This window comes from Haemaphysalis longicornis, unplaced genomic scaffold (genome assembly GCF_048455015.1).
Source record: "Haemaphysalis longicornis isolate Haplotype H1 unplaced genomic scaffold, Haemaphysalis longicornis Haplotype H1 scaffold_6, whole genome shotgun sequence".
Classification (NCBI taxonomy): Eukaryota; Metazoa; Arthropoda; class Arachnida; order Ixodida; family Ixodidae; genus Haemaphysalis; species Haemaphysalis longicornis.
The window spans coordinates 42956497-42973146 of NW_027526407.1; the positions used below are offsets into that span (position 1 = coordinate 42956497).

General features: G+C 47.7%; 1 protein-coding gene across 1 annotated transcript in view; it reads left to right on the forward strand.

Moving 5' to 3' along the window:
* The window catches only part of Amon (prohormone processing protease amontillado), a 227402-nt gene that overhangs the window by 82744 nt on the left and 128008 nt on the right, over positions 1-16650 (forward strand). The window contains exon 2 of the mRNA XM_077674113.1: positions 1486-1590. Within this exon, the coding sequence (XP_077530239.1) occupies positions 1486-1590 (105 nt within the window). The remainder of the gene's footprint in view (positions 1-1485; positions 1591-16650) is intronic.

A 16650-nucleotide genomic window follows, 5' to 3' on the forward strand; every position in this document is an offset into this window, starting at 1 on the left:
TTCTTGCTTCAGCGTAAACACCTCTTCCGGTCCTTCTTTTCGGCGAGCTACCCCACCTACGTTCACTAACTCATAACATTCCCTTTCCACACCTTCCTCAGATGATCTGCTAGGAGGCAGCTTACGCATATATGAGGTGTTCCTTTTGACGTGGTAGTACTGCCGAAATACCTTTTTTATGTGCACATAGACCTTATTGTGTGGACATCCTTTTCCGGAACGTCTCTTTGAATAAAAAAACACCGCTTCAGGTGTCAGGTCTAAAACGTCATATGCTGTGTGCGATGCCGTGTGTTAGATTTCCGGCTGCGGTGTCTCTTTATGTTGGAGGCTGTCAAAACGCCCGAACTGATAACAAGAACGCCACCTTGTCTGATAGATTTCTTTCAAAAGTCGTGACCGCTGTTCTTTGTGAAGGTGTTTCATCTACTGCCAAAAGGCATACACTGATTAGCACGGGTGCCGTTTATGCAGTGTAATCGGACATGGGACCGGCAACAGTACATGCCCCCTATCTTTGAGAAACCATGCATATTGTAACCAATAAAGAGAGCAGTAGGGTATGGGATTATATGCGGAGTAGGGTATGAGTAGGCTATGAAGTATGAGTAGTAAGGTATGAGTAGGCTATGAAGTATGAGTAGTAAGGTATGAGTAGGCTATGAAATATTAGGAGTAGGGTATGAGTAGGCTATGAGGTATGATGTATGAGAAGTAGGCTCTGAGTATGCTATGAGGTATGAGGAGTAGGGTATGGGTAGGGTATGAGGTATGAGGAGTAGGGTATGAGGTTTTGTATGTACTCGGGGCGTATAGTAATCGGCATGATATATATGGGTTCGTGCCTCACTTTCTCAGCGGATGGTGCAATGTCATTATTAAGAATATAGGAAATTATAGGTAATATAATAAGACCACCAGCCCAGTATTTGTAGTCTAAAAAAATGTTTCGTCCTGTGGACAACACGGAAGTACTGAAAGCTCTGGAAGATCCTGGAATAAAGCAGACCTACATAAAACGCTCGGATGACATGTGGGACAGATACACTAGCAGGATATCGTCAGCAGGAACAGCGAGAAGTTCCCGCTCATAGAGTAATACCAGGAGACATAACTCGTAAAATAGTGCAAGGCATGTCTTGAAAGGGTATTGAGCAGTATTTACTGACATAGGCCAATATTACGGATCAGTGGAGAATATTTGGACTAGTTGAGATTGGAGAACGACATTGTCTCGTTCCGTGAGTCTGGAGAACTCCTGCATAAATTACTTCAGTACCAGTATCTGTCCCCAGAATGCTTGGTCACGTGGTTATGGATAAATATGAATAAATCGAAAGTATTTCTAAATAGACATGCATGGACTAAATATACTAAATATAAATACACTAACTAAATATACTAACGCTTTCGTGTTCTCCTCTCATAAGAATGCGCTCGGAGGTATACTCTGCAACTTTTTTTTTCTCCATTTCCTTGACGCAGGTGCTTGGGTCCAAGAACGAGTACCACTTCGTTCACCGCGCCGTGCCTCGAGCCCGCACCAAGCGAAGTATCCCCCACATGCGGAAGCTCCGGGCCGACCCACAGGTGAGATTTCGATCTGCAGGCCCTGGGCTGGGTAGCTGCGTCTTGCAGGGGTTTGTTCCGAAATTTCGAACCCTCATTTTCGGACTGCGAAAAAAAGAACCCCAGCCACCATTTGTGTGCATTCTATAATGGCGAGTACGAAAATAAAATATATATAGGCAAAATTGTTCCAAACCATGGGCACTGTAATCGCGCACCACACAGGTCACCTTGGGTAAATTTAAGGCAAAACAAAAGTGCAGCGACATGAATGGCAGCGTTGTTTTAATTTAGGATACGTATTCAATTGGTTGTTACCAAAGTAGGCTAGAAAAGCGGCGCTGCGAAGAGACGAGAATAAGTCGTGGCTCCACCATGCAAGCGCAGGAAACGGCTATTCTATTAGCTAACCCTCGAACAGATACGACAACAGCCATAACTGTCTTACAGCAGAGATGCTATGGTCACATGAGAAGAAGAATCTCCCTCCAGGCCATGAACATCATACGACAAAATCCTCTGAAAAGAAGCATCAAAAGTGTGTGGACACCTGCTCACACGGAACCCTCTGGCAACGCAGCCGCCCATCACCTAGACCGAGAATTGACTTGCCGGAGTAAACCGGAATGCGATTCGAGGTTTGAACATCCGACAGTGCCTTACCAGGAGATTAGATTACCCAGTTCTACAGGCTGGTACGTAGGCACTATCCACCCCCACACACAAGAGCTCACGAAAAGCAGGAAACAATCATCCACCTATAACAGATGAATGTGATCCGACACCTAACAAACGCCCACCTCATTACCTCTAACGTGTACTCCGCGATATGTCCCTTCTGCGAGGCGAAGGGTGAACTCACGTCACATGGGCGTGCTCAGCCAGCCCTAAACTAAATCCAATACCGTGAGCGATGGGAGAGAGTCCTCTCGAACACCGACCTCGAAGACCAGCTTCGGCTAGTAAAGAGGGCCCTCACAATGGGCAAATCTCAAGGAGTCCGAGACAAGGGACCCCACCCGGTTGTGATGATTATAATGAGCGTTTACATAAACGTTCCTGAACACCAAATACGGGCTCACCCGACAAGAGTTCCTTCTTAAATCATTGGACGAGAAGAAGGCAATCCCGGTCATCGGCCCTTCTGGGCAATCTCCGAAAACCTCAACAGCAATCTCATCAAACCGATCCCCGTTCGGGAACGGCAACACGGTCTCGACGTCCCCATCACTTGGAGAAAAGCTTCCCAATCGGAGATCGACGTCTATACCGACGCCAGCGCGGCAACCTCGCATAATGGCGTAGCATGGACCAGCCCCCAGAACCCGTCCGTTGGCCGTCAACTCTCCCTCAGCCACGACGCTGGAAGGCAAACTCCGTGCCATCGATGGCGCTCTTAACCGTATTTGCTACGGCCTCAACACCCGACCGGCAGCCAAAACATTCATTCTAGCCGACTCATTCGAAGCCATTCAAATCCGGTAAAGACTTCCAGGCCCCTCTATGATGTGAGCGGTTGAAAAAAAAAACAGACGCATTAGGGAAAAACAGATTTTTTACGCTCTTTTTTTTCTTCAGGATTATATTGAAAAAAAAAACAGCTCCTGCGGGGACATTCGTCGTGATGCGACCAATCTTCATTGAGTGAAACGCTTTCTGAAATCAATGCCTTAACGTGAAATCGTGTGCAGATTTTGAGAGCGGAAGCTCTGCTGGGACTTGTGTGATGCATGTAACAATTACATTCTTTTAAGTGTTAAGAGAAAATTTTATGAGGAGCCTAACCCTGGTATTCTAAGTCCTTCCTCACTCGAGGCTTTAGTGGAGGAGATCCTTGAAATTGATTTCACCATGCATAAGCATTGTGGAATCGTCCCCTCAGCCGAGTGAAGGGAGTGGAGGAGGGACTCAGAATACGGCCCTAAAGCCCGCTCTACATGGGGCGAATTTCGCCTGCGAATTCGCAGATGCTGCGCCGCTCATGCCCCAAAAAGTATCTATTCTCGTTGCTGTGGCTAATTTCCAAATGTTTGGAAGATCGAACTTCTCTTGTGAACGCAACCTAGAATTTGGCAATATGTCGCAGCAGTGAAAATTGGGAAAATAAATCGTTTTGCCGCACGGGCGGCGCCGCAACTGCGAATTCGCAGGCGAAATTCGCCCCATGTCGTACGGCGATTATCTGAGTCTTCGTCGCTCCTGCATTCTGCTTGCGGTGCCGTCACGTACACCTGTCATGCTGCACGCATCCGGATAATACTTTTTCCATCCCGGCACGGTACAGGGTTAGTTCCGTAGTTACCGCACTTGGCTGCGGCTCTTCACAGCCCGGACTCAAATCCCATTCGAATCCAAAGAGGGTTCGATGTATATATTATTTACATATTTCCTTTTTGTCGCGACCGTAATTTGGCTTCATTCGTGTAGTCGCCAGCAACTACGGTCAGTTTTCGCGTTTGATGAGACATCTAAGGAGTTCGACTTAATTATGTCGAATTTTCTAGAGATCTGTACAGAATCGTCGTTTTTCAATTTTTCGTACTTTTTGAAAAAAAAAACGTAAGAAAACTTTTTTCACGCCATTCAAAATTTCATGAAAGTTTACATATCTAGGCCCCTCAACAAGAATCCCATCTTTGAATACGGTCCTTAATTGGTATTTTCTGGCCTTCCATCCCCTCTCCCCACCGTATGCCACACCCCCTCCTTGCTCCAATAAAATATTCGCTCACTCACTCTCCGGGGAAAAAAAAACGCGTTAGTGCCGCCACGTGTGCCCGAATTGTTCGCGTGCTGATAGAACCGTAATTAACCACGAATAGAGCTTAGAAACTAATCAGTTAGTATTTTCTTGTCGCGAGTTCCACGGCAGCCCTCCATGGACATACGAAATAGCGCATTTATTCTAATATAAGGCGACGTTTTTTTCCAAAATCCGTAGTCTCAAAGTCATACCCCCCCCTTATATTCAAAGCTCAGTATGTTCACACGGCAATTCCTTTTGACTCTCCAAGCTGCACACTCGCCTTATATTCGTGACCGCCCTTTAATCGAATGCATACGGTAACAGTTTGATAAAACAGCAGCGCTCAGAGAACGAGTAAACTATGCATACTACGCACTAAATGGCAACCCCCCCAATAAAAACTTTCGGCTGTTTTTTTTTCTTCTTTGCGCGAGAGACGACAGAAGTTCATCGTGCATTCAGAATAAACACGGGATGTCGAACTGCCGCGCCGCATGTGTGAGCCGTATTAATGCAAACTTCGCATTGAATTAATTAGGGCTATCTCACGCAACGTATCGCCCAATTAAACGTTAATGGAACGCTACTTAGCTCGCTGCTCTTAGCATCGCTCCTAATGGATCCTACATTTCCTGCTCTTAGGCGCCACCATGTAATATGGAGGCCCAGGAAGCCCCGCGGCAGATGAAGCTTTGTAAGGCTTGAAATATCTGCACTGTCCATTCATTATTAGTGCTTCTGTTCCCCGGAAACGAGGCTTAGTTCGGAGAATCGCTAAACTAGAGCCAATGCCGTATCTAATGCTGGCTGGATAAATGATTAATAATGATTAATAGGAAATCAAGAGCTTTCCACAGAGCTCTGTGGAACTTCTTATTAAAGAGACGAGAAGGGTAGAAAGGCTTTTTTCTTTGAACTAAATAATCGCTGTTTTGTCACGTTTTCACATTTTGTTGTTCGACGAACGGTGCTGTAATTTTTTTTAGAAACAAATAATTAATGGTGTTTATCTCTGTAGTTTCCTGTTCAACTTTTTCTACGCTACAGAGGGACACTTAAAGGAGCCATGAAGACAACATACAAGTTGAGTTTATTTGAAAGATTGCTTAGTCCCGATAACAATGATACGAATATCATCGCAATCTTCGAACAAATAACGGAGATAATAAAGAAAACGTGTGTAGCAGTCGCGACCCCCTAGCCAATTTCTCGCAACTTTTCTATGACGTCACGGAACCTTGTTTGTGTGACTGGCGGCCGCCTAACTGACCTGTCGCGACGAAACATCACTGGACGTCTGTAATGGGGCCTCTAGTTCCATTTGACCGCATCACTTGAATGCTAACGTGCAGTTAACGCACTAAAAATTATGTTTTATGGTTGGCCCGTATGACATCATTCTTGCTCATAACACGTCAATGTGGCGCAAAATGTGAAAGTTTTTTATTACTTCTTGCTTTGTTTTCGTTAAAAAACTGAATCCTAGTTCTTTCAAATTAAACGAAGTTGTATTTTCTCTTCATGGCCAGTTGGCCCCTATCGGTGGATTACAGTGTCGTGAATGCAATTATACCGCTCGCGGCGACGGCTGTTGCTGATTACGCAGAAAATGTCAAAAGTGGGAGAACAGATACCACCGCCTCAGACGCTTTCCTGCTCTACGGTTTCATGCATCGCAATTCTGAAATGGTTTAACGGGATTGTTGGAGCTTGCCTCAGCAGTTGCCTGAAATAATAACTTGAAAACACGTACAAAAGCCGACTGATTTTTCGGACCTGGAGGGAAACGAAAATTAGTCCGTATAAAAGAGCACTCCGAATAATCTGCGAGTCGCAAAAACGAACTTTAATTTGTTTAATACGACTGAAGAAGCCGCGAATGGTTCCTCTTTCGCGTGAGAACGTCTACTTGCATCTCGGCGAATGTCCCGTTTTCCTCGTAAACATTTCGACAACAACGCCACAGCGTTGTCAGTGTCTTGCGTTGACGGTTGCGGGCGGTCGGGAGCGTCTTCACCGGAGTCAGGGTCGCTTTGCGGCAGCATGGTCACTTTGCGCACGGTCTTGTCGTCCGTTAGCTCCTAGAACAACATTATGTTGCTGTTCACTGCAGCAAACACTCGAAACGTCACGAGAGATAAAGTTGGTTACCCTGGCGTTAGTAAAGTCAATCCCCATCCAATCCGAAGCTAGCCGGGTGATTAAAATTCAAAATGGCGTCGTCCTGAAGTCGCACCGTGGCTCTGTCGCGGAAAATTTTGTCCGAAAAATTGAACTTTTGGCTTTCTTTTGTCCAAAATATCCATTGTTCACATACATTACTCCAATGGGACAACTGTCAGTTCCTCGGGAAAGTCCGGAATTTCCAGCAAGTTCGAATTTTCGGAGTCCGAAAAAAAACGGTCGGCTACTGTACGTGCAAGCCTATAACACATGTTTGCGGAAACTTCTGTAAAGCACGTGCACGTCAAACGGGCACGAACTTTCGCTATTAAAGGGGCAATGAAGACAAAATACAAGTTTGTTCAATTTGAAGAAACGAGTTTTTTGAAAATCACTTAGCTCATTTCGAGCAAAGAAAGACGTTTTCGAACCGAAAAACGCAACAAAAATTGAAAAATTGGAAAGCAAAATTCCACGTTTCAGTGACATAATACGGGTTGTAGTGACGTAATATCAGCAAGCACAAAAAACAGAAACATCAGTGTGTTAACTGCCCGTTAGCATTCAAGTGATACAATACAAATTAAAGCCATTCTACTCAATGTGAAAGCTGTCGGAAGTGCAGAGCACTGATTCGCTGTATAATGGGCTGTAGAGCCGTTATCCGCTCACTGCTACCACCCAATGCAATTCAAATTTCCCGCCTTCACATTGCTCGCGCGCCCCCTGCCAGACACTGCGCCAGCGGGAGTTCTGTTCTTTTTGTGCTCGCTTTTCCTGCCGCACGTGCCGGCGTTGCACTGCCACTTTTTTCCGCTTACTATCGTAAAAACCGACCCAATAAGCGTGCCTAACTAAATGAACGCGGGCAATACCGGTTAATCACGTATATTTTGCCTCAAATGTACCTGCAATTTTCTACGCGCTAAACAACGGGGAGATGCATGAGAAGCGCCAGCGGTTCACGAGTTTTGAACGCTTATGACCATATAAACCGCTTGTCTTTCGAAGCCTCTGGGGTAGGCCGCGACGACAACCGCTACGACGGAACGCCGTGTGGCTCTACTTAGGTCCAGCGAGTGATCTACGACGACAATGCGAGTCCCTAAAGTGCTCTGCCCTTTAAAAAAATTGGAGCAGCTTGCACTACTGGTGAAAGGCTGGAGGAACAACTAAGCTGTAGGCCCCTCTCCCTTGGTCGAAAATCCGGCTGTTGCACCTTACATTTATTTTCGAACGCGCAGCTGAAAATTCTCCATTACAGGCAGGCCCGGATCCGCAGACTCAAATCTCTCCCAGAGAGGACCTCGTTAGCACGCGCTAGAACCCACGGCCAAGCCCAAAGCCAACGCCCGTGCTACGAACCCGACGGAAATGCTGTGCGCCCGGAATGCGATGGTAGCTGAGAGTTCCTTCTTACGCAGCTTGTGGAAGGGCCGCATGATTGATCGGCATGCGGAACCCCCTAGGCCAACCAAGTGCATTTTTCGGGAGCAGGCAGCGTTGGTGCGGGAGGTTACGCGGCGCAGAGTGATCCACCGGAGTGGCTGCATCTTCTGGATGCGCGCGTCTGCTAGCGTGAGCTTTGAAATACTACCGACCTTTGTTGAACTGATGTGCTTACTCTTCGCTGTCTGTCAGTTTGTATATTGTGTGATAAGTGTCATATCTGGGTGTGACTAAATCGGTCTGGTTGAATCTTTTGGACGCGTGTATCCGCTCGCCTGACTTTTGAAGGACGCAAAACGCAGTTGGACTTCGTGCTTCTCCACCGATGCCTGCTGGCTTTTGTATTGTCTTTTAGTCGTTATGTGTGATCGTAAGTGTGTATAAATTGTCCACGCATTAAAGAAAAAAATGATAGCTCAATAGGATAGACGCCGGTTTCATAACGCGTGGGACGCAGGTTCGATTCCGGCTAAGATAAGCGTTTTCTTTTCTTTCCAGTTGCCTGCACGTGTTATTGTTCCCCGCCGCTCCTAACCCCGTATCCCTCGTGCCTTTCGGGTGGCACGGTGGTTAGGCTGCCGGTTTCACGGTGCAAAGGTCCCATGTTCGATTCATGGAACCTCCCTAACATTTTTTTTCTTGAGGATTCGAGGTTTTTTGGTGCGACGGACGTTAAAAGCTCGGCCTAAAGAGCCCTGCTGTTAAAACGGGACTATATGTCCCACTAATACCGTGCAGTCATGGTCCGCAGCCGCCAATCACACAAGATTCTGTGACGTCATAGAAAACGTCGCTGGGGAGTCGCCACTGCATATCTTTGGTGGCGTGAGCTACACTGGCCGAGCTTGAACAGTTTCGCGTGGCTCCTGGAGAACCGTGCTGCGCATGCGCGAGAAACAGTGACATCTCACGGCGCACAGCTGGCCCGCCGGAGCCGCTGCCAGCGCGACTGGATTGGGTTGGATTAAATTGAATTGGATTTGATAGATTGGATTGAATTGGATTAGATTGGATTGTAAATCGTTTTAGCAGCAGTAAGCATGATAATCAGCAAATCCTAGACAACCAGGAAACCTGAGAATAACCAGCTGAACCTTAGCTCACGCTACCTGGCATAGCCGAGCTAAGCTACTGCTATTTTCTTCAATATCTCGATTATTTCACTGAAGTGTGCGATAAAATTAGTACCACTGTTATCGGGACGAAACTGTACTTTTAATGAAACACGTGTATTTCGCACTGATGGCCCCTTCAAACATTATAAAATTGGCTTTTTTACTGCAACTGCTGTAGAATTTTTTTTTTCAGATTCGATTTCGATGTAATATTTTGCATAATCATGTAAGTACCATAGAAATACTTATGTCAGTAAATTTGCGAGAGCCATTTCTCCTTCTTCTGCATGTCGTTTTATATACGAAAATCCGGGCCTTTATGTATTGGCATAAGTCTGCTTATAAGGCGGCTAAAAAAGTGTCTTCCCAGCAATATATGTCAGTAGTAGTGACGACAGCTTTAAAGGTGTTGGGTGTATAGCACAGCGATTTAAGCATTTATTTCACAGCTTTACGCAAGGTTTTCTGCTAAATTTTTATTATTTCATGTGTTGTAGACGTGTTTCTACTGCCCTTCTTAGCTTGTGGACATTTCAAAATGTTAAGATTCAAAGCAGAGTTGGACGGTTGATAGTGCGCCGCAAGTTACATTTCTCCAGTACAAAAAAACATTATCAGCTGAAAGTATTTTCTTGGTTATTTCAGGCTGCGTCTAACAGGGTAAAACGATGCGTCGAAACTGCATATCCGAAGTTCCAGCATGGTCTGCAGGACAACTTAAAATGTATCTGGGGCCAAGGCTTAAGAATCAATCATAAATATGCACTAGACCTTCAAAAAAAAAAAGAACTCAGGGAAGCTTGCACCCACGCGCAAGACTTGAATGGTGGAGCTGTTGTAAGTGAGCGTTGCCGGACACGTAGTTAAGTTTCACTATCATTGTTTATTTGCATAGTTGCTGTGGCAGTAAAAGTCGTCACACGCATAGAATAGGTCTTCGTCTTCTTCGCGGCGAGTGGTCGATGCAAAGTCATCCTCAGCATTGTGGACTCCCACCAGTTCTTCGTCATCGACTCGAGGCAGCGCTGGCGGGATCTACAAGTCATCTCGGGAAAGATTGACACACTCGTACACGCCTCCAACTATCCAAAAAGGCTTTTAGAGAATGCGGCTTCAGCGGTGACTTCTCCCAAGCAGGTTGTCTTTTCATCTTCAGCATTAGTGCTGGAGTGTTGTTTTTACATGCGCGGTAGCGCTTGACGATAGTGCTGGAATTTTGTTGTTGTTGTTGTTGTTAAAGCCACTGCGCGAGGGTTAGATACACCGTGGGGTACTGACTGTACAATTTGTAAACAACCGGATAACATAGACCATGTTTTTATACACTGCTGGATGGCGGTTCACTTTTGGGATGTTATGCAGCGAACTTTACACAAAGACTTCCCACTTACCCCGTATGGTATACGGTATTTACCCACAGAGAATAACGAAGGAGTCCCCGACGATTTAATAATGCTTCTGGGCCTTCACAGCATATGGAGGGCGCGCATGGCGTGGCTCCATGGCGACGTGGATGCCCGAACGGCCCGGCAGTTTCTGCGGGAGAGTGTCACGCAGTTCGTTGAGGGGCTGAGAGTCCAGCAGCCAGTACCAGATTGGTTGGGTTTTCTGGAGCCTTTAATTTCTCTAAAGTGATGATTAAATGACAAAGCCTAGCCGGAGGCACGGCTGGTATGTTAATGCCGGTGTGTGTTGTACCAAATGCGGTGTGGTTGTTTTTGTGTTGTAAGTGTGTGTTGAAGACCTGATATACAAAAAAGAGCAGGGACTCGGCGGTCGCTGCGAGGCATGGGCTCAGGAGCGCTCGGCATTTTCTTGCTTTTTTTTTCCTGCAACGGCGAACTTACGCCATGAAACAACAACTCCGCTGTTAAAGAATGCGCGCAAGGAAGTATCCCAATTATCTATGAAACACAAATATCCAGTTATGAGCTGTATGTATAAGAAAACACTCCAACTGTTTCGGCATAAAATTCAAAAACAATCCACGCTCTCCGTCCATTGTTCGACATCCCAACGTGCGAACGTTGAACTAAACTTGTTTTTGTTATTCCCCTTGTTGTGGAAAATCTCTTCCGACATCCTATTTGAATAATCCTACCTAATCTAGGGCATACTGGCCTGTTGCTCGTTATCGAGTTTTCCACCATTAAGCGCCCAGACGTTCGTTAAGCTTACTGATAAGGCGCTGATGCCTTCTTAACGGGCACGCGAGCCCGTTTCGCAGTATACGCTCTATTGGGAAAATCTCCGCCAAAGACCCCCATTAATCAGGGAATTTTTCTCATGGGCACGGCCCCGAAATTTCGTGGCTGATGGAAAGCAGAGGCCTCATTTCAGGCGGAGTTGCTCCGAAAATTACGCAAAAACGCCTGGCGTGCACCACAGTGCGTTGTGGCAGATTTCCGTGCAGTTTTCATATCTATCTATAAATATATATATATATACAGAAGGAAATGCCGGCAGTCTACAACGCCAAAGAAGGCATAGGGGAATGGTTAGACTATTTTTCCGTTAGTGACGTTACAATATTATTGTTTTATTAATTACGTGATAAAGAAAGAAAGAAAAACACGAGCCCAGAGTGGGGACTGAAGGCTTGGGTTCGGTCCCCACTCTGGGCGCGTGTTTTTCTTTCTTTCTTTATCACGTGATTAATAAAAAAATAATATTGTAACGTCCCTAACGGTAAAAACAGTCCAACCATTCCCCTATGCCTTCTTTGGCGTTGTAGACTGCCGGCATTTCCTTCTGTATTTCCTAACGAGCCCCTCATTTCCAAACTATATATATAATTGATTGATTGATTGTAGGGTTTAACGCACCAACGCAACGGAGGCGATGAGGCGCGCCGTAGTGGAGGGCTCCGGATTAATTTTGACCACCTGGGGATCTTTATCGTGCTCCGAAATCTCGAACACACGGGCGTTTTTGCTTTTCGCCTCCATCAGAAAAGCGGCCGCCGCGGCCGGGAATCGAACCCGCCCGCGACCTCGTGCTCAGCAGCGCAACACCTTAGCCACTGAGCCACCGCGGCGGGTCAAACTATATATATATATATATATATATATATATATATATATATATATATATATATATATATTGAGAGGCAATGCTAGGAGACTTGGAGGACGACGTTTATTCGACGAGCGGTACCCTGGCCAGAACAGGATCAACCACCATGGCGATGATCGCGCGTCCGAGAAAGACGACGAGCGATGAGATGATGATGGACGCACCCAATGCAGCGACGACGACGAAACACGAAGGCGGTATTGGCCAGTCATAATACTGAGCTATGGCCTGATGACGGGACGTTTAAGATTCGCGCTTACAATATTATCCCCCCTCCGCGGAAGCGGCCATCCTGGCCGTCACAGTCAGGTAGAGGAAGCCCGTCGAATAAAAGGCTTGATTCGGGAAACATGAACGATCTCAGTTCCACGGCACCGGCGGTCACTGACACCGGAAGTAGGGGTTACGCGGTAGTTAACTGGTGAGGTCTGCGCGAGGATTGTGTAGAGGCCAATGAAGCGGGGAAGGAACTTCTCGCATAACCCAGGGGCACGAAGAGAGGTGCACAGTAGGACTTCTTCCCCAGGTTGGTAGGAGACAGAACGATGGCTCTCATCGTAGCGGGACTTGCGGCTGTTTTGGCAGGCTGCTGTGTTCATACGGGCAAGGCTGCGGCAGTGCGCAAGTCGGGAAACAAACTGGTCGGGCAAGCTTGCAGTAGAAGATCCGGGTGCAGAAAGGAACGATGTGTCAAGTACCGAAGAAGGGGAACGGCCGTAGACAAGGAAGAAAGGAGAGAATCCTGTGGTTTGTTGTACAGCGGTGTTGTAGGCGTAGGTGACAAAAGGTAAGATGGTGTCCCAGTTGGTGTGGTCCGGTCGAATGTAAAAGGAAATCATGTCGGAAAGAGTACGGTGGAAGCGCTCAGTGATGCCATTTGTCTGCGGGTGGTAACTGGACGTAGTCTTGTGAACGGTTTCAGCGGCACGAAGAACTTCGGAAAGAAGAGTAGAAAGAAACGTTCTTCCGCGGTCACTAAGCAGAACGCGAGGTGGACCATGGCGCAGGAAGATTGCTTGCAAGAAGAATTCCGCAACCTCTGAAGCGCAACCCGTGCGAATAGCCGCTGTTTCGGCATAGCGGGTCAGGTGGTCAACCGCGGTGACAACCCACCGATTACCGGCTGGGGTGGCTGGAAGGGGTCCGTACAGATCGATCCCTACAACTTCGAATGGAGCCGAAGGACAGGGAAGGGGTTGTAGCGTCCCAGATGGACTCGAGGTGGGTTGTTTACGGCGTTGACACGGTTCACAGGATGAAACGAATTTGGCAACACTTGTTGAAAGCCCAGGCCAAAAGAAGCGGCTTTTTATGCGATCGTATGTCTTTATGTAGGTAAGATGACCAGCGGTAGCATCGTCGTGAAAAGTTCGTACTATCTCTTGCCGAAGGGAACGCGGAACCACAGGGACCCATTTGTCGCCAGTAGGATGATAGTTGACGTGGTAAAGGCAGCCGCCATTCATGAGTTTAAATTTGTTCAGTTGTCGACGTGAACGGCTGTTGAGAGGTTGGGTTGAACCGTCTAGAAGGTCGATAAATTTGCGGCAGTACGTGTCAGCTCGTTGCAAGGAGAGAAGATTAGAAGGTAACGCCGAGCTGACGGGCTCGGTGGAGGCAATAGTAATAGCTGGCTCTGACGAAGGCGGCGCTTGACAACTTTCCTCTGTTGACAACAGCGGACAGCGTGAAAGTGCATCGGCATCGGAGTGCTTTTTGCCGGATTTGTACACCACGTGAAAATCGTACTCTTGCAGCTTAAGTATCCAGCGGCCAAGGCGTCCGGTTACATTCTTGAGAGAGGATAGCCAGCAGAGTGCATGGTGATCCGTTACAACGGTGAAGTGACGACCATACAAGTATGGTCGAAACTTTTGAACGGACCAAACTACGGCCAGGCACTCCTGCTCGGTTATTGCGTAGTTCCGCTCGGCTGGCGTCAACGTCCGGCTGGCGTAGGCAACCACCTGCTCCAAAGATGTTGCATTGCGTTGCAGGAGCACAGCACCAATACCATGTCCACTGGCGTCGGTGTGGAGTATCGTCGGAGCGTTGTCATTAAAATGGCTAAGTACGGGTGCAGAAGTAAGAGCCTTTTTGAGCTCCAGGAACGCTGATTCACATTCGTTAGACCAGGTAAACGGTGTGCCAGTAGCTAAGAGCTTGTTTAAGGGTGAAGCTATTGCAGAAAAGTTCCGAATGAATCGACGGAAGTATGAAGCCAATCCAAGAAAACTTCGAAGTTCTTTCTGACGAAGGGGTCGCGGAAAATTTATTACGGCTCTCGTTTTGTCCGGATCGGGGCGAATGCCATCTTTTTTGCATTGAGTTGGAGACCGGCCTCGCTCAGACAAGTTAATACTTGGTCCAGGCGTTGAAGGTGCTCGGCAAATGAGGACGAAAAGATAACAATGTCGTCCAGGTAACAGAGACACGTTTTCCATTTAACGCCACGAAGGACATTGTCTATCATTCTTTCAAATGTAGCGGGAGCATTGCAAAGCCCGAATGGCATTACATTAAATTCGTAGAGGCCATCGGGTGTTGCGAAAGCTGTCTTCTCTTTGTCAGCTTCGTGCATGGGGATCTGCCAGTATCCCGATCGAAGATCGAGACTAGAAAAGAATTCTGCCCCTTGCAAGGTGTCGAGCGCGTCGTCGATGCGCGGCATCGGATAAACATCCTTGCGAGTGATCTTGTTGAGGGCCCTGTAATCCACACAAAACCTCACGGAACCGTCTTTCTTCTGAACTAGCACCACAGGTGATGACCAGGAGCTAGCCGAGGGACGAATAATATTTCTCTTCAACATGTCGTCCACGTTTTCTTGAATAATTTTACCTTCTTTAGGTGAAGCGCGGTACGGGCGCCGACGGACGACACAGGAACCATCCGTTTCGATACGATGAGTGGCCAGAGAAGTCTGCCCCAGAACAGAAGAGTTCGTGTCAAATAAAGCTTTGTGCTTTTCCAGTAGGGTCAATAGGGTGTTCGCTTGCTCAGTTGAAAGGTCGGGATTGACATTCGCACCAATAGGGACAGCCGGTGGTTTAAGATCAGCAGAATTATCCACTGTTGCAAAAGACTCAAGAGCACAAACGTCTATGGCATCATCGGGGGGCACAGAAGCAATAGCGGCGTGTTGGGGTACCAAGAGGGTCTCCGACGTCAAATTGATAGCGGCGAGATAGGCAGATCCACGAGAAAAACGGACAAGGCACGGCGGTATTAACAGTCCTTGAACAAAGAATTTTCCCGTTGGTGTAATCAACACGTCGCCGTCAACAATTTGGTCTGATGATACAGAAAGAACAGCTTCTTGGCCAGGGAAAAGTGTACAGTCAGAGGTCGTCACCAAACGTAGATCTGACGCGCTATCGACACTTGCGAGCTCTGTTCTTGCGATATCAATCATTGGCTGACCACAGGAGATGATAGCAGATGCCGAACGTAAAAAGTCCCAACCCAGAATTACTTGATAGACGCACGAAGAGAGGACTGCAAACTGAACGTGGTGGCGACTGTCATTGATGAGTATGCGCGCAGTACAATATCCTGAAGGCCGAATCATATCCCCGTTCGCACTACGCAGAGCTGGGCCCGAATAAGGAGTCCTCACCTTTTTCAGTCGAGAGCACAAACGTTCATGAATGATAGATATGCTGGCACCCGTGTCTACCAATGCGTCAACAGGAATTCCCTCAACAATGACAGTCAAAGTGTTCCATGGCCGGTCCGGGGGTCTTACATTTTCCCTTTGTGTTGCAGTTTCGCCCCCCAAAACTGCAGGACCTAGTTTTCCGGCGCGTGGCTGGTATCACGCAAGACTGGTCGCAGAGGCGACACAGCCCGACGGTGTGGTGATGGTGACCGGCGTCGTTCGTTTCGGGAGTTGCGAGGAAAGTCAGCGGGGCCAGGTGGAGAGGGAGAACGACGTGGCGGCGACGTATACCGCTGTTGGCGGAAGCCGTAGCTAAAACCGTAAAGCATTGAAGGACTCTGCTAAAACGCATGTTATCGCGCTCGTAGGTGTCGTAGCCACGTCGCTCGTCCTGTTGACGCCGGCGGCAAAACCGGGAGATGTGGCCACGTATACCGCAGTAATAACACACCGGTCGGCCCACAGCTATGTCTTGTCGGGGTGGTCGCCATGTTTGGTAGGGAGAACGGGGACCCAGAGCCGTAGGAATGGCCGCCACATAGTTGGTCGCAGGTTGAGCCAGGATCGGGGTCAGAGGCATGGATGGTCGCCGAGCAACCTCTGAGTAAGATGGAACCGCCAGAGGAGTCGGAGGGTCGGGAGGAGTGAGGCCTGGCATAGCGGCAAGTTCCTCTTTAACAATTTCCCGTAGGCCGGTTGCAGAAGGCTGAACATAGGCACCAGGAGCACAAGGAGAATGGTAATCACGGAGCTCTTCACGGATGATAGCCCGTATCAGCGCCCGCAGGTTGTCATCTCTGGGGTGCTGCGGCGTGATGACCTCCTGCTGCAGACGGATAGACTGCAGTTCGTCCAGCCTTTGGCAGGTCGTG